The 24,899-nt window shown below is 41.4% G+C and overlaps 1 protein-coding gene and 1 long non-coding RNA gene across 4 annotated transcripts in view; one reads left to right on the top strand and one right to left on the bottom strand.

Moving 5' to 3' along the window:
- Positions 1 to 15,432, bottom strand: part of prkg1b (protein kinase cGMP-dependent 1b) — an 82,537-nt gene extending 67,105 nt beyond the window's left edge. For 2 of the 3 annotated variants that reach the window (XR_003410579.3, XM_027009432.3), the window contains exons 1-2: positions 11,107 to 11,731; positions 7,348 to 7,514 (exon numbers count right to left, since the gene is read on the bottom strand). Coding sequence is in view for 2 of the 3 variants with exons in the window: in XM_027009432.3 (XP_026865233.2) it covers positions 7,348 to 7,514; positions 11,107 to 11,411 (472 nt within the window). In the remaining variant the exon portion in view is untranslated. Of the gene's footprint in view, positions 1 to 7,347; positions 7,515 to 11,106; positions 11,732 to 14,918 lie in introns of those variants that run through there. The other variant, XM_027009434.3, reaches the window with a different exon arrangement.
- Positions 15,433 to 19,454: 4,022 nt separating this feature from the next.
- LOC113576987 (uncharacterized) lies at positions 19,455 to 22,230 on the top strand. The gene is made up of 3 exons (XR_003410574.3): positions 19,455 to 19,770; positions 20,066 to 20,233; positions 21,842 to 22,230. It is a non-coding gene; the product is annotated as an uncharacterized LOC113576987 (long non-coding RNA).
- The last annotated feature ends 2,669 nt before the right edge of the window (positions 22,231 to 24,899 follow it).

Genomic DNA, 24,899 nt, shown 5'->3' with positions numbered 1-24,899 from the left:
GCCAGAGTGACCTCTGGGTTGAGACTGATACCCCAAAATATGCAGACAAAAGCTGCATTTATACAGAACCTATCTCTGCACCTAAGGACACACTATACAGTGCTTTTACTTTCAGTCAGTTCACCAGTTAGAGGCAGCTGCCAGCTGCGCACAGCATTCTCTCAACCAGAAACCACAGACCCCTGGGGGACTGAATCAGGCACAGGAAGGAGAGAGGATAACAACCAGAACAGAGCTCCATCCATCACTGGGCATGCAGGCATACAATCATTCATACACATACACACACACACACACACACACACACACACACACACACACACACACACAAACACAGACACACACTCACACACACCAGGGTATTTTAGGGTATTTTTTTATGGTAGACATTTCACCTAACCTCCATGTTTTTGGACTGTGGAAAGAAACTAGAGACCCCAGAGGAGACCCATAGAGACCCAGGGAGAAAATGCAAATTCCACCCCAAGACCACAGTACTGAGAGGCAAACATATTCCAACTACCAAGCCATCATGCTGCCTGCCCAGGCTATAGTTTCTGTACATCTGCATGTGTTTTAATGAATAAATGACAATAATAAAGTAGGCAGTGGTTGTATATGATCCTGATAACTGCCACCTGTAAAGCTGTACTGTGTTGTCTGTAATTCCTCAATTATACTTCCTCACAGGTGTAGTAATGATTCAGTCAGATGCCACATACTGCCACTGTAGCAGCCCCAGTTCTAGACTGCTTTGGAGGGGGGCAATAAAACATAATGGGTGGGCATGTCTGTAATGGGTGGGCAGGTCTGTAATGGGTGGCATGTCTTTAATGGGAGGGCATGTCTGTAATGGGTGGGCAGGTCTGTAATGGGTGGCAGGTCTATAATGGGTGGGCAGGTCTGTAATGGGTGGCATGTCTGTAATGGGTGGGCATGTCTGTAGACATATTTTGAAAGCTAGAACTATATTCAAGGCTTGATTAGCGAGGATGCGAGGAGATGCAAAGGAGATGCGATGAGATGCAAATCCCCCAGTAAAACAAACAAAATAACTTGACACCCCCCCGTAAAAATCATCATATCCCTTAGTGATGTCATTTCAGTTGTCTTATCATTATTTTCAGTCTAACCATGTGTGCGATTTACACATCAAGTTGCCTGGAGCATATTTAGGACTTCTTCATACAAGACCAGGTTTTGTCTGTTTTCATTGGGTTTGGTGCATCACGCATCTGCATCACACATCTGTGGACTTTCTCCAAAAAGAAAACATTAATCAGTGAGAGATTTTTGGAGTTAATAAAACTAAAAACTTGGGGGATTTCTTTAATATTCAATTAAATACGTTTTTTAAGGCAAATATAAAACCATCAGCTGCATCGTCATCAGCTGCAACTGCTAAATTAATTTAGTGGGATATTACTGCTAGCAGTGTGGTTAACGCTACATTACAGCTGTGTACTTAAACCATGTACAGGCTCAGAACAGGCTTGCAGCTGACCCTGATGGTAAAGGAGAAGAGCAGAGCATGTCTTCAAATGAAAACACCTGAGACTTGCTGTGTGGCCAAACGTGCTTTTGGTAAGATTTCAAAACTGGCAGCGGCGTTGAATCTTTCAAGCCGTAAACGCCTTCGGCTTACGTGGGGGAACGATCACGGCTAACAGGAAGTGGGGTCTGACATGATGCTGAGGAGCTAGCAGATTTGGCTTTGCTAAGTTCAGCTGTTTGGGGTTTTTAGCAGAAAATGATTCACCATAAGTTTTCTTATCAATATAGGTTTATTAAATGTAAAAATGCACAAAATAAAAAAATATGCAAAATGATATATCAATCATAGTAACAGGCCAAGTTAATGGGAGATTAGCTGCCACCGCCTAACGGCTAACTGCTAATAAAACAAGCTTCTAAGGTAATCAACAAAAATATTAAAAGTAAATTTAGTTAGAAATGTAAAAGTTTTAAGCAATAAATAACTGAAATTAAGCTAACATTGCCATGTGGACGTGGTTTGAAACTCATAAAGCTGTTTAATATCTGCGGGGGGGGGGGGGGGGGGGGGCAATGCTCACCCCCCCCCCCCCCCCCACACACACACACACACACATAAACATTCAAGGCTTAAGTGAGAATGCCACAGTCAACCCAAGTAATTGAGACACGGTGATGGAGAGACCCGCTGGTATTGGCCCAGGTCCAGTAATAGAAGTCAAACTGGCGTTATCAAACTCCTACACTTAACTCACACTGCATGCCAAACACTGGCCATGAACACATTTGAAAAGATTTCAAATGAATATCACAGGGATCAGAGTGGACTTAGAAGAACAGTGAACATTCATGGTAATGTGAGTAAAGAGTGCAACACAGTGAAGGAGTCAAAGATTCTAGACCAATCAGAGTCCATTTGTTTGGTCTTATTCGTTAAGAGTTCACTTTTGTCTTCTAAGCAGTTCTTATTGAGGTCGCTGTACTTTGAGTAACAGCTGCTGACACTGCTAACTAATCAGTTTCATATCTAATATAACAACACAGTAGTTCAGTGTTTCATCTCCTTTCAAAAGTAGACCTGATTTAGGAATTAAGATTAAGCCATGTTGAACATTAAGCCAAAACAACAGTGTTGAATTAGCCCCTGTAGTGTTTATATGAGTCCTGAAGGGCACACATGAAAACTGGAAGGGTTAATTGTGGCTTTTTTTGTGCAAGTGCACATCCAGAAACAAAAGCCTAATCCGGGGTGTTTCACACATTTCTCGTGTGGATGTAATATATAGCTTGGCTTCTCATTAGCCTTTCCATAATTAAAGCTCCGTGTCAGGTTTGTCTGACTGAGCTCATTATGGTTTTATCCGAAAGCAAGCCACTGTGTCCAGACACTGGTGTTTAAGAGTCCAAAGTCACATGTATTTTTTTAGAAACCGCATTCACTCCTCTCTTGAAATACTCGCACAGTGGGCGCTCTAGGCCAACGCGCTGATTAGTAGTGCAGAGAAATGTTCCACCTTTGACGTGTGCTTCCACAAGGTTGCCAAGCTTCAATGGTCAATGTCCAAGTGAACAAAAGGGTTCAGAGCGACTGTAGACCCGCCTGCAGCCCGACCAACTCTCAGTAACAGCTCTTCAAGGTAATCCTTTTGTTAGACAATGTCTCTGTATAACTTCAAAAAGGCAAATATTGATATGACGGACACTGGAGCAGATACTGGCGCTTACTTGCCGAGGGGGTGGAAATAGTCGCGCTGAGTGTGAGCTTTATTTTATCCCACATGCTGACTGATCCAGCTTTCACATGGTCAGAAAAACAGTTCTCTATTCCAGAGTGTCAGACTGACACTGGTCCAGCACAAAGTGGAAGCTTATGAGATATAGTGGGGGTTTTTTTGGGTTTTTTTTGCCAGGCTAAAGTTTTTTGTTTGTTTGTTTGTTTTTTGGTCTATTTATGCTTCTACTCTTATGATGCCACAGTGAAACCTTCATTTAAAAAATACAGCAAAGCAAAATTCATAATCTATAACTACGGCAACCGCTTATAGGATATTAGCAGAACAAAGAGGTTTTTGTGTGTAATGATGGTTTCATGTAATTTGCATCATGATAATTGCAGCCTGTTAGCTTTACTTCTTGTTAGCAATGTTAGCATTGTAGCTTGAATAAACAGGGATGTGGCTGATCACCTACACCTGATGACAGATAAACATTATACCTCAAACATCAAAATACAAACTGCCACAGAGGCACAAAAAGCAACATCTGCTGGGCATGAAAACTAACCCGGGCTGTCAGGGGTGCCATACCTGACACAGCAAAGTACAGACCTAACAATCTGAGTCTTTAAGACAGTCATGACTGGGAGGGTAAATCTACAGGGTTAAAGAATGGCAGGGTGGGGTGGGGTGGGGGTTGGGGGGGTGAACATCTGCATGGCGAGGAGCCGTGTGGAAAAGGGTTCATACAAGGACACTAGCCTGCGTTGTTGTGGAAAGGCAGGCAAAAGGATTCCGCCATGCCTCTAAGAAGCTCACGCACAATGTTCTGCTGATCAGACACAGCTGCAGACATCAGACATCAGATAAACATTATTCCTCAAATGTCAGAATAAAGTCAGACAAACAGTCAAATGACTAGAGAGTTCATCATTTCTGTCAACACTCTCTAAAATGTGAGAAGGAATTATTACATCTACATCTATATATTTAGAGGTAAGAAAACGTTCAAGGTAGTGCACAAGGTTTCCCAAGAAACAGAACATTTAAAATAAAGATTCTCTATCAGCTTCATCTGTGCAGGTATGTTGAAATCATTATGTTCAAATCATAAGATTCATTCCAAGGGGTGCTAAAGTTGCGAGAGTGTAGCTCAGTTCTGGAATGAATCTTACTATTTAAACATCTTCTTTTTCTAACATAAACTGGTTTCACCTCCTAGACCTTCAGAAGCTCTTCGCTTGCACAGCTGATAAGGGACCTCTGTCCAATAGATCCTGTTTCTCTGGAAATATGCATATATATTACGTTAAGATAAGGAACTTGTTCTGTTCCAGCACATAAAAAATGTAATGAAAACAAAATCTGAACAGACCCAATGTCTTTTTCTGAGGGGGGGCCCTATATGTTAATGTGAATGTAAATAAGTTACCAAGGATGAGCATTCAGCAGGTTGCTATGCAACCATCAGCATGCAGAGACAGTTTGTGGCAATTTGGCAGACGAACTGTTTAAACTGTTACTTGCAGTCCAGATCTCAGATCCAATGCATCTGTGCTTTTCCAAAAAGAAAACCAAACGACTCTCACATTGGCCTATTTAAAACCCTCACGCGGGTTAAGCATAGCCCAGTTTCATCATTAGAACAGCAGATGGGGCCACGGGGGGAGGATCTTTTCCTGTTTAGATCACAAAAGCTACAAATATGCAATAAAAGGAAGTCTTCTGTGATTGACTTCTAACAGTATTTTACCACCATTTTACCACATTATCTAATTCTCTCTCCAATCAACAGTGTCAGTGGAAGTACTTAAATAGACAGCCACAAAACTATTTCAAGCTTATGAATCTCACACAAGTTCATGTTATTCCATGGGTGACACAACAATTGTCAGCCCTATCAAAAGGCAATTAATTTTTTCCCATAAAATATCAATCAATTCTGAGCTAACACAATTCACTAATTTGATCTGAATCAGTATTAAACATGGAGCTGCTAGCTTTGTTTTGTCAACACCTTTCCTCAGGACACAGAAAGACTGAATTCCTGTTATTATAGCTCTGTTTTAATAGATACAAACTCCCAAATCCCAAACTGCAGCACTAATGATTTGTTTCAGCCTGATGCCCATCGTACTCCCCAGTCAGTCAGAATGCAATTAAAATGCACACAGAGCTGCCACCACTTCAGTGCGGCTGAAATGCCCTAATTGCATATCCAATAACTCGGGTGGAAAAGGCAAAAAGAGGAACAGGCGCTCTTATGAAACAGTGCACCCACTTTCCCACACATACCTCTCTCCTTCCCCCAAACACAGCCCTGGAAGGGTGACTCAAACCCAAGCCCCTGCTAACACCACGCGTAAGGGCAGGCAGCTCTTATAGCCCACTGTTTCCCTGTCAAAGCCAGGGCATGACACAGAAGAGGGGCCTGAATAAAGCACTGCATGACAATGGCCCTTGGCTTTCTATTACTGTCACAGAGGCACAAAAAGCCATTTCTGCTGGGTGGGAAAACTAGCACAGTCTGTTGGTGGGGGGGGGGCATGTCTGACACAGCAAAGTACAGACCCATCACTTTGAGTCCATAAGACGACTGTGCCTGGGAGAGTAGATCTACAGGGTTAAACAATGGCGGGGGTGGGGTGGGGATTGGGGGGTGGTGGTGAGCATCTGCATGATGAGGAGCCGTGTGGGAAAGGGTTCATACAAGGACACTAGCCTGGGTTGTTATGGAAAGGCAGGCAAAAGTATTCCGCCATGTCTCTAAAAAGCTCGCATTGTGCCACAAAGAGGCGCCGTGCTAGAATACCGCCTCCACCGTCAACGACTCCGCACCTCAGCTGGCATTTCGCCACGCGTCTCCTCAAACCATCGTCTGAAGCTTCAGAGCTGAGTATATCTCTGAATGCCAGAGCAGTTGGGGATGAGGGGGTATGAGGTGAATTCTATCAGATGGCTGAAATGCCTCAGCAACAACCAATTTCTCTCTTGTTCTAGCTGGAGTGATCCCTCCCGGTGTCCCTACCGAGGACAGAGGAGACTTCCAAGAAGCAGCATTGTCTGTGCTGCTACCTCAGCTGCAATTGTTTGTCTTGCTTGTGCTCAATCAGTGACAGAAAAACCAGACAGGCACTTTGAAATCAGCATAAGGATCTTCTCCTGGTCCACTCTGAGCTCAGACCACATCTGAATATTAATACACCAAATAATATCCTGTTGGTTATTTCATGAACTTAAAGACCATTTGATTCTAGGCACGTCTATGCAGTGCAAGTACAAACTGAAACAATGTGAAATGTTACATTTTGGCACGTGCTGGATGGAAGTGTGAGTGCAGTGTCACATAGACACCTGCTGCACAGCAGACGCTTTTGGTGAATCTGAAGCTTTTTGCAGTCAAACGTTTGTGCACATCTGAAAGTCTTTTCCAAAGCTGCGGGGGAGTGTGCGTTATCAGCCCAGCTTATGCAGAACAACCTGGAAAAGCTTTTCAGAAAAGGACAGTTTTTTTCTCAGCCCACTTAAACTCAGATTGAAAAGCACGAAGAGGGAAATGTGACTGATATTTCTGCTGCAAACAGCAGAGAATAGCAGCAACAGAAAATAGTTTGCTGTGTAATTCTGTCCAGGGTCACCATTCAACAGGCCTGTCATCTGGAAATGACACGCTGGGATAAAAGCGTTGTAAGACAGGACAGAAAGATTTTACAAATAAAATAATCACTTTATAAATGGCAATGAAGTCTCTTACTTAGCAATCAGTAGTATTAATCATTAATTCTAACAATTCTTGATTAAACATGGTAGAAAGTCCAGGATTTCAATATCAAAATTAGTTTGAAAACGCCAATTATCTTCTAATTCTCCATGATGATAATGCGCGATCAATACTGAACGCTGAAAACGTGAAAGGTAATATTACTCAGATATTCACTCAGTACTGGGTGATGTTTGGTACTGTCCTTAATTAACTTATAACATCAGTGGTGCATTTTCTGACAGCCTGACAGGGTTTCATTCTTGCACCATCCCTTAGTATTAGAAATCTGATAAATGGAGTATCAGAAAGGTCTATGAAGGAGGTAGTAATGTTTTGTTTTCTTTTTAAAATAATTGCCTGGATGTAATCTTTTACCTTCCATGACGTAGACGAGGGATCCCACGTCCCCCTCTTTAATAATGCAGCTTTCCTTGTCATATTCCACAGGGTACATGCAGTCCACGATCTCTTGGATCTGAGACAGCTCCAGGTTCTTCATGAAGTCATTGTCCAGGATGGCCTCCTTGATTAACTCCTTGGACCTGTAAAAGAAACATATCAAATTAAGTGTTGGAAAACATATCAAATATATCATTACATAATTACATATGACTGTTGCTGTTGTGGATATTGATAAAAACAAGAATAATACATAGGAAATAAAGGATAAAATAAATAATGGAAATAAGAGACCTAATAGAAAGAGTCCACTTTTATCAAGGAGAAAACAAATGCAAACCTTATGGTGCTTTAGCAATGTCAGAGCAGCACATATGGTCCCTCTGATGGTCCCTCTCAAGGCTTCTTCTCAGACTACCATCCACACAGCTCATGGCACAGATTCTCACAACGGAGGCTCTCTTTCTAAAGACACTGAAAGCATACTCGTGCAGTCTCAAGGCTGGGGAGGTGAGCCTACGAATGCGGTGGTTCGAGGGAGAGCCATCGCCCTAGACCGTGCATGCTCTCAGAGATGCCGGTCCAGTGCGCAGTGTGTCACACTGACTCTGACCGCGCAGGCTATTCTGCCGGGCATCGTTAGGCCTCGCCATTACCGCAGCCAAATGCCATTCAGAAAGTGCTCTTTTGGAAGCTGCAATTCCCATCCATGCGCTGGTTGACTTCAATTATCTTATTACGCTGATAACGCAGGCGAGAGACACTCTGTCTCCTTGAGAGAAATCAAACCACACTTCTTACATGATAAGGGATTATGCCATGGCCCCCAGTATAATGTGTGCTCAAGTGAACTTGTTACCTCATGGCGCATGAGCTGTGCATGGGTAACTCTCACATACCTCACTTTAGGACTCCCACCACTTCCACCCTCCTACTGGGCACCAGTGCCTGCTGACCAGCACATATGAGCCTGGAGACAATGACAAAGCTAAGTGTTCTTTTCTCTCTCTTTTCTTTTTCTTTTCTGAAATACTGTCTGACCTCAAGCTGAATTTTACACCATCAAGGCAAAATTAGAACAGTCATTATGTTTGTTATCTGTCAATGCTGAGCAGCAGTTGGCACCAAAGTTATATGAGTAGCTCACTAATGAGATCTTTCATATCATACTTCAGCCTGCAGTGAAAATATGAACCACGGTATGTTTTAATATGGAGATATACTCATAATAAAGATGTGATTAAGACTATATAGTTTACCAAAACTATCATGCTTGCATCTTTGTGTTACTATAAATGACATATTAAGCTCAACAGTTCCTTTACCTGAAATGATGAATTTGAAATATGAAATTTAGCGTGGATTCCAAGCAATCTATTACAATAGTTCTCACTAAGCACCAAAACAGGTTCTAGTAATAAAAATACTGGCAATTCCTTAGTCTTTAGTGGTTGTGGAGGACTTCTGTTTCCTCCTGTTCATTAGCGAGATCAGAAAGGCCATCGCAGCTGAGTGCCAAAGTTCCTCTTTGAGCCAGCAACCACAGGTGACAGCTAGCATTTCGTGACCAGCTCCCTCTGAGGGTGTCCAAACCACACACTGCTTTGAAGGGGGGTGACCATGGTGACAGCAAATTAAATGCTAACTTTTGTCAGGCTTCACGAATTGAATCCGAGTCTCTCAGATGAGGGACAACAGGCTGGCAGGCTACTTAGAAGAGTATTGGTGTGATATTTAGCCAGATGGAGCTTGGCTTTGTTACGCAAAGCTGAATTTTCTCAGACAATCTGGCATCCACTGTAGGTCAGGACACTTGTAGTGCGTGTTGCCATCATCCTCAGCTAGGCCATTACCTCTCCACCCATCTACTCAGCTGTGGTTTATAGTGTGTCTCTTGCCCCCCCCCCACTCTTTTGTTTAAAAGATTTATGTCTTCAAGGCCTTGGAGACCAAAGCAGTGCAACTGCCTTAAAAGGATAAAGTATGCTCATGCTGATGGATACATTCCGGGAAAAAGGAAACCTTTATGGGGCCTTGTACAGAAGAACATGTTAATAATCATTTTCAAATGCTCAACGCAAGCCATTCTTTTTGCAGGCCATTTGAATGGCATGCTGCTAAAAGTCAGCAGGACATTTAACAGTCCACTGGCAAAATTAAATGGAGGAAATATATGAAAAGTTCAGCATGTGACACAAAAAAGTCCCCTCAGGTACTTCGATAAGCCAGCCTGGGGAAAACAACCGTCCCTGAAACGGTTCAAGAGTTCTGCCCTGGGTGTAGCAGTCTGATGCTGTGACATTAGCCAAAGAACATATTTTGAGACCTTTCAACCCACGCAGTTGGCTTTTAAAGACAGAGCATGGTTGGACAGGCAACAGCCTGTATGAACACAGCAATCATCAACAGGGAAAGAGCAGAAACCCAGAGACATCTGCACATTAACAATTCATACAAACAAACAAAGCACTTATGTGAATCACTCTGGAAAAGAGAGTCTGCTAAGTGCCATAAACGTAAAAATGTACATATATGGTAAAAGTCATACATACAGTACATGCTCCTATTGCTATAACGTAAGCTTTATGACATGGGCATCCCCCAAGCCTTCAGAATTAAATCACATTACCCAATGAGATCTCTTACGAGCCAAGAATCCAGTACATTACCGAAGCTGCCTGATCTTCTACTATGATGGCACCAATTTCGGTACATTTAAGTCTTTATTTGAGTGTGCCTGCTGCTGATCAGGGGATACCTTCCTTTATTAGGAACCCTCACTGTGTTGGTACCTTGTAATTATACAGACGCTTGTCAATGTTTGTCAAATTAACACGGTTAATATTTGCTTTCCATTCACCATCCGCATTCATGAAGAATGAATGGAAACACAAATGCTCATGATGCACTCGCATGGAGCCAGCAAGCTCCAGGTAACACACACACACACACACAAATGCAGAACAAAGAGTGAGAGGGCAAGAGAGACAGACAGACAGACAGACAGAGAGAATAAAGATGGGGAATGAGGAAAGCACAAGTGGGAAACCAGTAAAACTAATCCAGGAAAAGAGACCACTTTCCAGAATAAACACTAAACACATAAACATTTTATTGTGAATAGTCTCTTGGTAAAAGTTTCCCAGTGAAAAGTATTTTAATATTTACCAATTTATTGATTTTTTTTTTTCAATTAATCTGTGCTGTCCCCTACATCAAAGAGAGGTTTGGTAGGACTATGTTGCATGGGCAACTATTCAAATGATGGTATAGTATCATACAGGATCTATGACATGAGTAGCGCTTAAGAGTTATGTTTGGCCATTCATTCTGTTAATTCTTGGTTGATTGAACTACTTGGGTGTTAGCAAGAAAGGGCAGAAGCAACAAGTGTGAACGGGGGTTGCCCATGCTTTGACACGTGTAACGGGCCACTGTCTGCAACGACTATGTCGAATCGAGTCTGCTGCCAAAACGGTAGCCCAGGGACTAAGAGTTGGAAGGCTACTGAATTATCTTATGTAAAGGAATGTTTTGATTCCTTTGTACCGTGCCAATCTTTCTAAACTCCTTCAGGTTGACAAGCAATTAATTAAATCACTATAATATTAGTAATAATTATGCTGTTACATAATTATTATGTTATTATAACTTCTGCATTAGCATTTATTAAGTACCATATTGCAGACGTATGTCGAAACGACAAAACACAAATGTGCACATTTGGAGACCTACTGTGGGCTCTTTGGGTAGAAAGGGAGCGTAACTTGATTAAGATCCTGGATGTCCAGGGCTGTGGGTTCGGCTGAGATCGCCTGCCTCTTGGTCCGCTGATGTTCCTGCAGAACGCTCTGCGTGTGGACTTGTTGCGTTGCCGGTCTTATTACGGAACGGTATTTGTCCAGCTCGTTCTGAAGCTTCTGGATGAGTTCGTCTTTTTGGTCCAGCTCTAACTCCAGCTCGTCGATAAGCGCGTCCCTCTGTCTTAACTCCTCTATCTTTTCTTGTAACGCGTACTGGAGATCACGTAAAGTGCCCATACCTCAGCGGAGACGGATCTCAACGGCGCGACTTAACTTAAAGAATCAGGCATGAAATTAACTAGTCTTTTTGGTCCCAGTTCTTCTGGTTGTATGGGCAAATAAAGCTTTAAAGCCTAACCCACTTACACTCGGCAAAACGAGCCAATTATTTAAAAATAAACCAACAAAGCCTCAAGCACACAGGCGTTCCAGGCACATCACAGTGGCACAGCGAAGTTTCCACAGAGGCAGTACGCGTCCGTACGCGCCGGGCAGCGCTGAGGGTCTGGAGAGCCTAACCTCTCGGTCTCGGTTGCGGGAGTAATAAGTTCGCGGCGCTCCTCTGCACGCTCACCAGCCAATAGGAATGCGCCCGCGCACACCTTGACATCGCTAAGCCACCGCGAGCGCTCGAGCAGTTAAACCTGGCAGGAAATCCTGCACAAATTCATATTCACATCACTACATGTCTTCCAGCAGCAGCTGCTAAAGCTTCCGAAGGTGGCACTGGGTAGCAATTGACTGGAATGAAAGAAACCCAAACATAAAGGCAATAGATATTATTTTCGTCTTGTTTTGTGATTCTGGTTTTCCTATGAAATACAGTCATTATGCTATTCTGTTACGGAAGGCAGCATTTAATGTTTAACAGATTAATGTTTAATAGTTCACACATAAATGGATCTTATCCCAGAAAACCCCTCTATGTTAAACTTACACCGAGAAAAGTGGGTGGTACTATATTTGGCATCATAATGTAATCTGGGAGACAGAAACCGCACTTCAAAGACATGACAGGGGCCACCATTTTAGAAAGACCCCACTGCATCACTTAGTAGTTTTCAAACCCACATGTTAACATAACATAAACTGAATTTCCTTCATCTGCACCAAGAAGGACATGACCATACAGCTGCCTTTATGCATGTTGTAAACGAGGGCCTAAACGACCATGTCCAAGCAGTTAACCTCTACCACCACTAACCTTAACAGCAAGGGAAGTCTGATTGTACCCTGCAAGCACCCTGATGATATCTGCACACTGCTGTCTGCAGTGCTGAATAGGGTTGGATATGTTGCTTAATGTTTACTATTAATTCAAATATCATATACTTGATGTTCTGTGACCTACAGTTCAGTGCCTTTACCCTGCATGTAGCTAACAAATACGATACCTTCCTAAAATTATTTCTTGCGATTAAGCGGAGCTGTTGAAAGTACTAATTTACCACCTGTACTGGACGATGCTAAATTAGGACAAGCAATCCGAAAAAAGGACCAAATTCTCCCTCTTGTGGTCAGAGTATAGTATGACAGATACAGCCTAACTCAGATCATTATTAAATAGTGATACATTCATTTTACATTTAGACCAGCTAAACCTACAAATATGCTGTAGATTAATCTTATTCAGATCTTGTCTTGTCCATAAACTACATCTTTTTTTCATTTCCACCCGATGTGAATTTGAATTCACTCTATTTAATCCTGACCATTGGGTCTAATTAGGGATACTGCCGTCCTCGCCAAAGACTTACAAGACATGGAGCGGTTGCACATCAAAGCGTCTGAGAGCGCACGACCGCACGACATCTGACGCTAATGCAGGGAGGGCCGACGCGCGAGCCAAGCACAGCACAGGCCACGAGGAACCTTTTATGTCTGAGCGAGATAACACACTTTCCATGTTCAAGTGTTTTTCAAGGAGATTGTTGATTATATAGTGAGTTCTAAATTAGTCAAAGGAAGCCAGGTGTAGGAGGTTGAGTCTGTCAAAGCACAGGGCTGCCATGCATAGGCAGGCTCTTTCCCCAGGGAATAGTGTCTGTGTACTTGTCAAATTGTACTGTTTAAACTAAAAGTTTATTACCAAAATCAAAGTTATTTTAAAAAGAGGAATTTCTTAGCGGGTGATCTATAGAGAGGTTGTTACACTAAAAGTATATATTTCATTATGTTCCATTTACATATATATCACATTACAGTAAATGACACTATAGTAAAGACCCTAAATTAAGGCTGTAAGATGTAGCATAAGGTCGATAATGCAGTATGTTAAAGAAACATACAGGCCATTCGGGCCCTGAATCAGGGAAACTGATAAACTGTGGGGACCACCACCACCACCACATAACATGACTGTATATCTGTACATCTGTATATATAGATTTAGATTTATACTCAATTAACCTGTTACACAACAACTGTAGATATGGTATTATACAAAATGGATCTGTACATTCTGTAGATTGTGTACATATATACCCAACCATATACATTGTACATTGTGTATATAATCATAATATACATATATTGTACATACATTGTTAATATATTTTTGTACATACGTAGAATATATATATTTATCTGTATTTTTTTTTTTCTCTATGCACCCCTGGTTCTCTTCCTCAGTTTGGACAGAGCACTCTCCACCATTTCACTGCGTGTTATACTGTGTATGACTATGTATGTGACGAATAAACCGATCTTGAACTTGAACTTGAACTTGAACATGTTGACCACTGTGACCACTATTTTCCTCGCAACTACAATAGCTGAACAAGAATACAAACCTAAATTACATTTGCGATTTATTTATCTTCATGATGGATATCCACTAATGGAGATGCAGCACTTGAAGAAGACTAAGATGTCGTGTTTGTACGTGAAATACAACGTGGAATTTACAAAGCCTTCTGGACTGAGCTATGACCTTCACATCCACAGTACTTTAGCGCCATCTAGTGTGAGAAATATGCCGATATACTCATCCGACTAGATGTGATCATATCAGCAGTCAGGTTGGCCGGCAGTCACCCTATAGTATGCATTATTTTAACAATAAATAAATAAGATCAGGCTAGTCAATAACCAAGCCATGCCTTTTAAAAAGACAATGAATGTAGCATGAGACAAGATTTTAATTACCTAAAAGCTAGGCTGAAATGAGCATGCCTGCAGTACCTCTGAAATTAAATAACATGTAAACGTTAAATATTCAGCAAGGTTAGGATGGAGTGTTTCGTGCGGTGAAGACAGGGAGGGACTGGACACGTGCCGCTTCATGAACAGGGCAGTGTAAGGACGACTTTTCGAGTATGCCACTGTAAACAGGCTCGGATGGCTAACTAGTTATCTAATGTTCCTGTTTACCTAAAAGAAAAGGGGAACGGGGAAATCATCTCAAAACACTGAAGAGTTTTGGGCAAAGTGACCTAAATCAGAAACAGATTAGAATTCTTTACTACGTTCATTTAGTAAATGGCAAATACATGGTAAGCAATACATCCCCACGCTGAATTCCTGGATTTAAATGGGTCAGTAAAGTCAGACGTGTCTGCTTGTCTTATATCTTTACGTTGTTACAAAATCACCAACCGACGCGAAAAGTAACCGCGAGAGAGGAACTGTCTTGTCTCGCACGTCTGTAATGCTCACGTTGTAAGAAACTGTACGCTGGTCTACAGATGCCAAAGACAGCTGTGGAACTCATCTACAGATCCGTGTAAAATAGATGCTACTTGCCTGTCGGACTTCGCATGTTTGCATAAAGCTTCTCTTGTCAAGTCCTGGAAGGATCTGCAGGTCTGGGGTTCTGCTGAGATGCCCTGAGCTCGTCTCGTTCTGGGTCCAATGATTTGCGCGCTCGGCAACACTGACTGGCATTTGTGCAGTTTTCTCCTCAGATCATCTATTTCTTCCTCCTTCTCCACAAGCCGCCTCTCCATTTCTTTAATCCTCTCCTCTTTAAGCAAAAGGATCTTGGCGAAATCTTCCTGTAGATCGTTCATTTTGCCACCAGGAGAACTTTGACCTTGCTCTCCAGAAGTGATGCTGCCGAAGTTCTGCCTAGAGAGTTCGATTCTCGGATTTCCTGTGTGTCAAGATTTATTCGGTGTGTCTAGATTAATTTAACGGAAACTAAACAGGAAATGAAATGATTCAGTGGCAACCCTTTCAGCACGCTAATGGTTGTATCTCATTTAAAAGGCAGTTAGGCTCGCCTCTCTACCAAAGTGAGGCTCGGACACTGCTCCACAACAGCACGAGCGTTCAGTCGGGACACGACAGCCGCGCGAGGAAGGCTGAATGAATTGGCCGGAGACGAAAACTACTTGAAAAGCATTTCTGAACGCAGACAGGACGCCTAAAATAGCGTCAATTACCATATGATATGATTGGTGACGTAGTATCATGTAACGTGAGCCAGTGCTTGAAGACAGTGCGCGTGTCTGATGGTATAGCTGCTTCCTACGCTCAGAAGGTTCGCCTGCGCGCGATGGTCCGCCCTGCCAGCCAACCCACCAGTGCAGTTAAGACACAGAATTTACTGCCTTCTAGATCATTCGAAAACAAATATAACTCATGGACAACCTCTACATAAATAAACACACATTAAGCCAACTAAACCTAATCCTGTATATTATGGAACACCCACTACATTTCAACAGCTCAGTAGACAAACAGTTTAACATGTAAGCTTCATACAACTCATCCCATGAAGATGTGAAAGTTAATTACAACCTCATCCTCAATGTCTGGCACAGACCAAAACTGTAACTTTACATAAGAGAAAGGGGCTCATCTCATTATAATATTCCCATTGTTTTGTATTATCCAATAGCCTGCAATGATTATTCTGTGTTTCAACAAACTGTCTTTGTTCAACTAACTGAATGCTAATGTATCATATTTCATACAGTGAATGCTGAGGGCTTATGAAAGTCATATGACTATCCAACTCTAACTAGTTAATCTTTAAAAACCCACTGGCCTGGAATATGGAAAAACTTCCCTCTTCGTGTTCCATCAAACCACTCACTAGCAGCAGGACGCAAAGCCTGAGGTTTGGTCATGTAACACCCATGACCTCACCCATCTGACCCTTTTGCCATCAGTCCATTTGCATGTGGCTGTCTGACAATAGAGAACTGATCTGAATTTGTCAATGACTGTGTCTGACAGAGCAGGTCACCTTGACTCCTGTGTTCTTCCACCTGATGGGTTCCCTCAAGACAATCCTGCAAGATAATACAGATCTCAAAATCTGCACTGCTTGTCTCTCACATCCAGTGATTGTGTGTGTGTGTGTGTGTGTGTGTGTGTGTGTGTGTGCGTGTGCTTGTGCGTGTGCGTACCATCCACTGCTCTCCAGGGGGGGCTCAGCTTTCATTGGAGCCATGGCAGACATTAGTCACCAGCCTTCCTGTAATGCACACAATTTCTCTCATCGAAACTGTAGAGGGCCTCTAATATGAAGACAGGATGTTGCAAAATCGATAATGTTTATCTCGTATGCCTGCCCAGCAAAAAAAAAAAAAAAAAAAGGAAAAAAGGGAGCAGGGGAGGAGCCATTAGCTGGTCTGATGCTCTGGAGAGCTTGATGGGGGTATTTCTGAGTAAAGCTTCAGAGATTTGTGTAAATAGCATGAGCAGAAGGGAATTAGCTTACATGGTCATGGCCATACATTAGACAGAAAGAGAGCATGAGAAAGCAGCAGAGAGGAAGTGGGAGAGATACTTACAGATAGACATATTCACGTATATGTGTGTGTGTGTGTGTGTGTGTGTGTGTGTGTGTGTGTGTGGCACTATAGTATGCATACATAGACCTTGTGATTTATGTGTTAGGCATACACATTGCAGCCTTTAAAGACAGTTGATGAGGTGTTTATTTTTACGGCCACTGTCTCCCTCCTTCTCTCTCTTGCTTTGTTTTCTCCCTGGTGTAATAGATTACTTCTGCACTTGCTCTAATTACCACAGAACCAGGCTCTTATTTTCCACACCTCTTTCATTCATAAGCTCCACATACTGGATTTCACACGTTCCTGACTGCTGCTCTCAGGAGCTCCCCTAGCTAACGCCCAGAGACATGGTGCTGCCAACAGTTCGCCCTGGGAATGACACAGCGCCGTCTGTTTGGAATCAAGCCATGTAAACACTACAGCTACTTGACACTGGCAGCGTTTCTGCACAAACCTTTGCCCGGCAGAGCTGAAAAAGTATGCACAAAACACAGACAGCACACCAGATATGTCCAGTAACTTCAAACTCCTCAAGGACTAGCTGTAACCCAACATAAACCAACCCATCAAACCTTTCTTCAGTGAATCATCTTTGTATAGACTTAAAGCTTGTTTCATCCCCTGACCCCCATATTTTGTTAAGTCTGTCTCTCTCTCTCTAGAAGCCTGAACTCATGCGGGGCACTGGTGTAAGTATACAAAGGTCACAGCACTTCTGTCCTATTCTTGCAGTACACTGCAGTATGAAAAGGTCCAAACTAAAGCCTGTTAATTGGAAGGAAATGAGAGGCACTGAGTTCACAGTGAGGGGCTTTTGCATCAGAAACAGAAAGGATGAATTGGGATTGATTTGGGATTTTATGTAAAAATCAAATTTTTGTCTATTTTGTAATAGACATCTGAGTGCACCTGAGTGAAGTCATGTATTGTTGATTCTTAGTGATTTGCTGTTTAATTTTTGGCTGATATCATATGGCACTGAATTTATTCCCTCTCTTGTGGAATGTTTTCCTTTAGGAAATACTGTATGTGTTTCTGAATAAAATGCTGAGCATGGTCCTCAGTGAGTTTGCCACAGTTACCTTTAAGCACATGTTAAAGGAATGATGAGTAACATTTTCTTCTAACGTAAGAAAAACGCAACATTAAATGGTTGTTCAGACTGTCATGATGGAAGCTTGATTTTTGATCTTGTTGTTAGAGAGCAGGTTTGACACCTGGAAAACCTTGGACTAAGGCTAAGTATATGTTATAAATTAAAACAGAAAACAGAGCAAAACATATACAGCTTTCATACAGAATATGTTTTTTTTTCAGAACTTCAGAACTTGAGATGTGATCATTTATGTCTGGTTACAGTTACCTAAAATAAAATCCTCTTGCAAAGACTAACATAACTCTTTAAAATGCAAATAAAATTGTATTATCAATGTGAAGAAACCAAAGTCACATCTGTTGTCAAGATTATAAGACTGGTCTTATTATTATTTAATCTAGTAATGAATTATTATTATTTCATCTAGTAATTAATTATTATTTAGTCTAGTAATGAGACAATGAAACTTCAAACTCCAACTTTTTTTCCATTCAAAATAAAATAGAAATGTTTTAGAATAGAATATTTTGGCATTGCCAGGTTAGCACCATCTGAATTTCCATCAAAACTCCCCAAGTTTATCAAGAATTCAGTAGTTTAAGCAATTGTACTAAACACAGGATGTGGGGAAGGCCAGTGTAAGAATGTGGAAGGTTAGCACCAAGGTTGCTCCAGTGGTGATAGGGACACTTGGGCTGTGAGCTCTGAAATGGAGGAGTGGATCCAACAGATCCCAGGAATTACAATGTCGATCCCAGTCCAGAACAGCACAATCCACTGTAAACCCCGATATTGTATTTACTAAAACAATCCACTAATTATTAGTAATGTTTACTTGAAATCTCACATTTAAGAATCAGCAGTCGAAAATCAAAGTAACTTTCACTTTGTTGGTTGCGAATGTTAATAAAATTATGTTTTTGAATTTTAATTACGCAAAATTACAAGTTTTAAGATTGATTTAAAACATGATACGCTATCTTTACTCTGCCTGGTCACAGTAGACTGGGGCAATGAAGCCCCCAACAAAGAATATTTAAATATCAGCAAGAAACGACGCTTATTGTTTTAAGTTTCACTTCAACGTTGTTGAATTAGACGCACAGAAATGAATGTGCATGCATGTTATCTGAAGAATAATCCAACAAAATATAGGTGCACACTGCTCTCAGTTCAGTTTTGTCTCCACTATAGTGCTGGTACAGTAAAACAGTTTTGCTACGTGAAAATCCTGCAACCTCTTTTCAAGACCAAGTGCAGCTTGAAAATGGTTTCTTCATTGGTTCAGTGGTTTCAATGGTTTATTCATTGACCAGTTAGGAGCATGTGTCAAAGGTTATAAACGGTTTACTCGAGACTTTTCTCATCTGAAGCTAGTTAACAACAATTTAGCAAACACTTTACATGTTTTGAGTGAATATAAAGTCATTAGTCAGTATTACATAACTAACGGTAGATATGTTGATGTGTCCTAGCTATTTTATTATTACTCTGAGTTTGCTACTGAGGAGGCTGCCGCTAATGTTATTAGCTAGCATTTAGCTAGCGCTGGTTTTTATAGTACAAATGTTTTTGTTCATATTTGTACACCAGACAAACGATACTTCGGGAAGACTGACTGAACGCAGACGGTTTATATACAGACACAATGCTAACCAGAGACATGTGCGACTGGGAACGAACAGTGGGTTTGTGGGCATCGTAGTCCTTGGATGACGGCGCTCTCGTGGCAAACGTGGCACTGGAAAATCAGGTGAATTCTACTTCATATTTAGAAAACATCACTACAAAAATGTATTATCAGACACTGCGTTGGGTAAATACAAAACGATAGAGAGAGCAGCCTTGTCTGATCATGGCACTCGTCTCATGTAGGTATATTTTGGTTCTTCAAAGTACAAACTATATACATGTACGCTCACAAATACAACCTATAAAAGGTATAATTTGTACCTTATAAACCTCTTCAACACAATTAGAAAGACTGACGTTCAAACGTTTGCACAAATACCCATGGACTCTTGTATCGATGGATTTTATCGCTCTAGAACCACATCTGACGGGGCTTGGATGAGAGCCCTGATGAAGCCTACTAACCCGTGTGGGCTCTACGCGGCTCTCTAGCTCCACTCCCCTCAACCCACCTTAACCTTCCAGTAACGATGGAGAAGCTGGGATCGCTGGGACGAAGCTGTCGCTGTGATCCACACATTACGGTGCATTTTTATGTCTTTTTAACTCTTAATTTATTCTTTATATGTTTAATTCTATTTTATTTTTTTTATTAATCATACTTTTTTAATTCCAGCAGCCTCCAGCTGTGTGTGTTGTACTCCACACCTGCACCTGTATGTTATGTTCTTATGCTGTCCCCTTCATAAGCGTGTTTTGTTTTCGTGACCGTTGTCGGTCACTGAGTGCTACGTTGGATTCTTTTGTCATACTTAGTACACTTTTACGGTCAGTAACATTTTCGTTCGTTTCATTAAATACTTAAGACTCGCGTTTGCTTCCTCCGTTTTAACCTCGCACATTCCTCGCCAGTGACAATAATAGATTGAGAAAAACAAACCTGCGCAGTTGTATTGGCAAACATTTATTATTTATGGACTTACACACATTTGTTTATTTATTTTAAAAATCTATCACAAACGTATTTATTTCTTTATGACTCATTAAGGGCATTAGCAGAGCTGCTGAACAGGTGTATCAGTGCGTCTGTGAGGCAGAGAATAGTGCGGCGAAAACGGTACTTTGTACATCGCTCCTTTCTGGATGAACCTGGGAGGAGAGAGCGAAAACGACGTGTTCAGTCTTTTACTCCCTTATTATAGGGTTGTTTAGTTTTAAGAGAGTCGTTAGAGAGTCGTTTTTTATTGTTTGTCAAATGTATGCTTTATATATCAAATAGATGATAGATGTTAACTTACAGTACTTGGGCCTGAATGAGAAGTGGCAAGACTTGATTCTGGTTCCATGGTTCTGCTCCTGGTCCAGAACACTGCATGAGCTTATATCTTTTACTTGTTCTTGTTATTTTAAGATGTTAAACACATCATAGCCAGAATCCGAAGATTAATCAGAGTTGCCAGGATGGTGTTATCTTTGCTGTCTGTATTAAGCAGACCTCTGCTTGCTGAGGGGTTTCATTATGCTTTGTATGACACAGCCGTCGACGTTTCTTTGGCATCTGGCACGTCCATGCTCACCTTTGACCCTGGAGGGAATCTGGTGCAGTGCGCTGTGGTTATCTGCTGCTGGTCTAGTGCACAGCTCCTCACTGTGTGTACTGCCTGCTGCACAACTCCCCATATCCTCACTCAAATCAGATGGCACATGTAGTATGTCTATGACCTGACACACCATCAGTTTCGTGAATGTCCACTGCATCCGCGAACTCCTCAGATGGCTCTCTTGAGGCCTCAGAACACTCAGGAGTGACACTGAAATTTTCAATAATTTTAACAAATTTCACCAAGCCACTTTTAAAGGTCTGGTGACAACTCAAAAAATATTTTAACTGTTCCTAACTTTCCGTGTGATTACATCTGATCGAAGATTATTGTAAGAGCGATGATCTTAAGAGCAGTACAGTAGTGTAGCTTACATCTGTATGCCTGCACAGCCAAATAGCTGTTGAATTTAAACAGGTAAATCTGCCCACATTTATGCTATATAAACTATAAACTGGCTCCTCCTACTACTAATTCAGAAGCTCTTTGCTTGAACAGCTGATGATGAAGGATCGTAGTCCTGAACGAAACGTCCTGTTTCTCTGGATACACACACACACAAATATACTTGTACACTTTTCTCCTTCACAGGAACACATACCCAAGTGCTTATACCATACAACATATAGAATTATAAGGCCTCAACTGGCAAGTTCGGAATGTCCTTTGAACGGCCAAAGAGCGGGCGAAGCACCCTCATCAGTGAAAATCACGCAGGGTGATGCAGGGCTCGTGTCACCTGCATGCAGGAGCCTGGGCCCATCTGAACAACCTCTGTAGATGAACTCTCACCTCAGTGTCGCTTCTAAAGATCTCATCAGCATTTCAGAAGGGTCCTGTGTATGTTTCTCTGTCATCTTCTCGGGGAGACCATGGCTGGAGATCAGTGCGACAGTCCGTGTTTATGCCTGCCATCGTCGTTAAATATTAACAGTTTCTCCTCAGACTCAGTTTCAACCTTACAAGTCAGTGTCTATAGATTTGGCATTTATTTCGTATCTGAAATCTGCCTAGCACAGAAGTATAGCAATTAACTCCTCCATTAACTCCTCTGTTTCACTGGCAGTAGTTTATATATATATATATATATACACAGACAGAGAGAGAGAGAGAGAGAGAGAGAGAGAGAAAGAGAGAGAGAGAGAGAGAGGTGGGGCAAAAAGTGGTTGTTAACCTCATCCTCTCATCTAATCAATGAACACAGCTTGAAAAAAACAGGTTTGTTTTTTCCATACTGACACATTAATATTCTTTGCTGCCTGAAGCTGCAGCAGTAGGGAGAGAAAGGTCACTGGAATTCCTTTTACAGCCAGAGATTTTTAGATCAGAATGAATGGGTGTTTTCATTAGTTTTTCATCATATTGATTGCAATATGATCAAAGTCCCATGTCCCACAAATAAATTGTGCTTGTGTGCAAATATTTAAATTTAGTATTAGCATTGAAGATCAAGTGACTCATGTTCTTACACATCCACTGAAGAAAATGTTATTTATTTCACTTATTTATCTCACTAAAGGGTACCATATTTTTACTCCAGCTGCTCCTGATTTAAGACCCACTGTATATAAGGTTCATCTTCTCCTTTACAAAGGCGTGTAATACTGAAGGTCATTTCTATGATCTTTGAAATGACATGCAATATAATTAGAGGACTATATCTTATCAGTGGAGTCTCTTATATAAGGAGCTTTCCTCTTGGAGACCACAGTGTTTGGTCAGATACCACCTTCAACAGGATGGAGACATTGTGGTGGTGACACACCAAACTTCCTCCTATAAAGATATTTTTAAAACCACTGTGAGAAATAGCCATTCTTTTAAAAGAAAGGTTCACCAGGCTTTCAGAATTCCAGCAGTATGTTCTTGCCCGGTGCTTGTTTGACAGGGCGAAGCTCTGCCTGTCTCTAGGTTTGGTACTAAGGGTTTGGTATCTTTTGTCATGGGAGTGAATAAGGCTAAATGTAGCATGCAGTTTAGCCCTAACCCTCATATACTACCCAATGTAGTATATATAGAAATCAGTGAACCTCTCCTTTGAGGGTTCTCTTTTAAAATGATGTATAGTATTTCCAGTGATGAAGATAAGCAGTTGTATGTACTTCTGGACTTTCCAATGTTATCTGTAAGGAAACAGGTCACAAGGCCTCTCAATTTGGATTTCCTTAAGAGCTAATATTTATGTAAGTGTTATTCTGCATTTCAATTAAAAGCTCTGTCTAATAAAATTAAGTCTGATGTTATGTTTGTGCTTTGAGCAATAGAAGAGTAATATGATGTGGGTAAACAGTGGACACCCAGTTAGCATGAGAATCAAATCAGAAACAGTTACATCATGCAAAATAAGCAGAAATAAACAGTCTGAGAAGTTTCAGCAGGAACGCTAGAAAAATAAGTCCACCGTGTGGCCTGACTGAACTGAAATCAATAGCAGAGTTAAAATTAGTTATTTCGGAATCAATTACTGATATGACTCTTAAACCCGGCACAAACACACACACGTGTGTGTGTGTGTGTGTGTGTGTGTGTGTGTGTGTGTGTGTGTATGTATATATATATATATATATATATATATATATATATATATATATATATATATATATATATATACGTGTGTGTGTGTGTGTGTGTATATGTGTGTGTGTGTGTGTGTGTGTGTGCGCACGTGTATATATGTGTGTGTGTGGTTATCAGTGATACTGTTTTGGAACGGCCAGTGTTATTGAGATTCTCTAGTTGAGTCCCCCTCCCCTACCATTTACATTTAAAAGGCTCAGCACTATATAATCAAAACTGGTAATAACCCACTCTCTATACATTGCAAGAGAACTACTCACCAGCTAGGGGCGCTAGAATCAACTGCAAGTGCCCCATCCTTGTCATCTCCACTTCAAGAGAATCACTGTGGCCCATTAACCTAAAATGCCAGGCCTTTGCTGACATCACGGTACACAACCATTTCATCTACAAGTCTCTTTGTGCCCATTTATGCTCTTTTAACGGACTCTTTTCTTTGATCTGCCTTTGTGTGGGCTAAGGGAATGACTACCATCCTCACATAAACTGGGTCAGAGGTCTTTAGTGACACAGAAGTAGGCAGCTCCTGGTCCTTTGTGGGACTGAATGTGCATAGCAGGGCTAGAGGACCTGACAGTGTTGGAGATCAGGTACCCCTGGGCCATATCTAACTCAAACAAACAAGGTGGGGAGACAGCACGACATCAGTGGTGCAGTATTTGCCTGGTCAATAAAATGGCTGATGGTAGTAGGTGGAAAATAAATTATTATAGCAAAAAATATGCTACACTGCAGAAGTTGTGGGTTCATTACTGTCTGCATGAAGAGAATGAAAGGGAATGTTATAATTGCTCAGAAGTAAAGCTGTGGTAATGCAGAATTTAGTTTTGATTGGAAATTTTGTAAAAAGATGTAACTTTCAGCATTATCATTATTACAGGAAACATTTCACAAACATCTCTCTTTGCAAGCCATTAGAACCCTGGTTCATAGGATTTCCAGCTATGAAGGCTGCAACAGTCCTCATCAAGACCAAAAAAGGCCCTTTTTTGAAGTTGCTAAGTCAGTTGAGGTTGCTACACTACATCACAATAAAATATATGTAGGTAAAACTGTAAAGTCTTTAGTAGCA

Source organism: Electrophorus electricus, chromosome 15, assembly GCF_041902795.1.
Source record: "Electrophorus electricus isolate QZ-2024a chromosome 15, ASM4190279v1, whole genome shotgun sequence".
Lineage (NCBI taxonomy): Eukaryota > Metazoa > Chordata > Actinopteri > Gymnotiformes > Gymnotidae > Electrophorus > Electrophorus electricus.
Note: the sequence above shows the minus strand (reverse complement) of the source record. Positions and strands in the feature narration are given on the sequence as shown.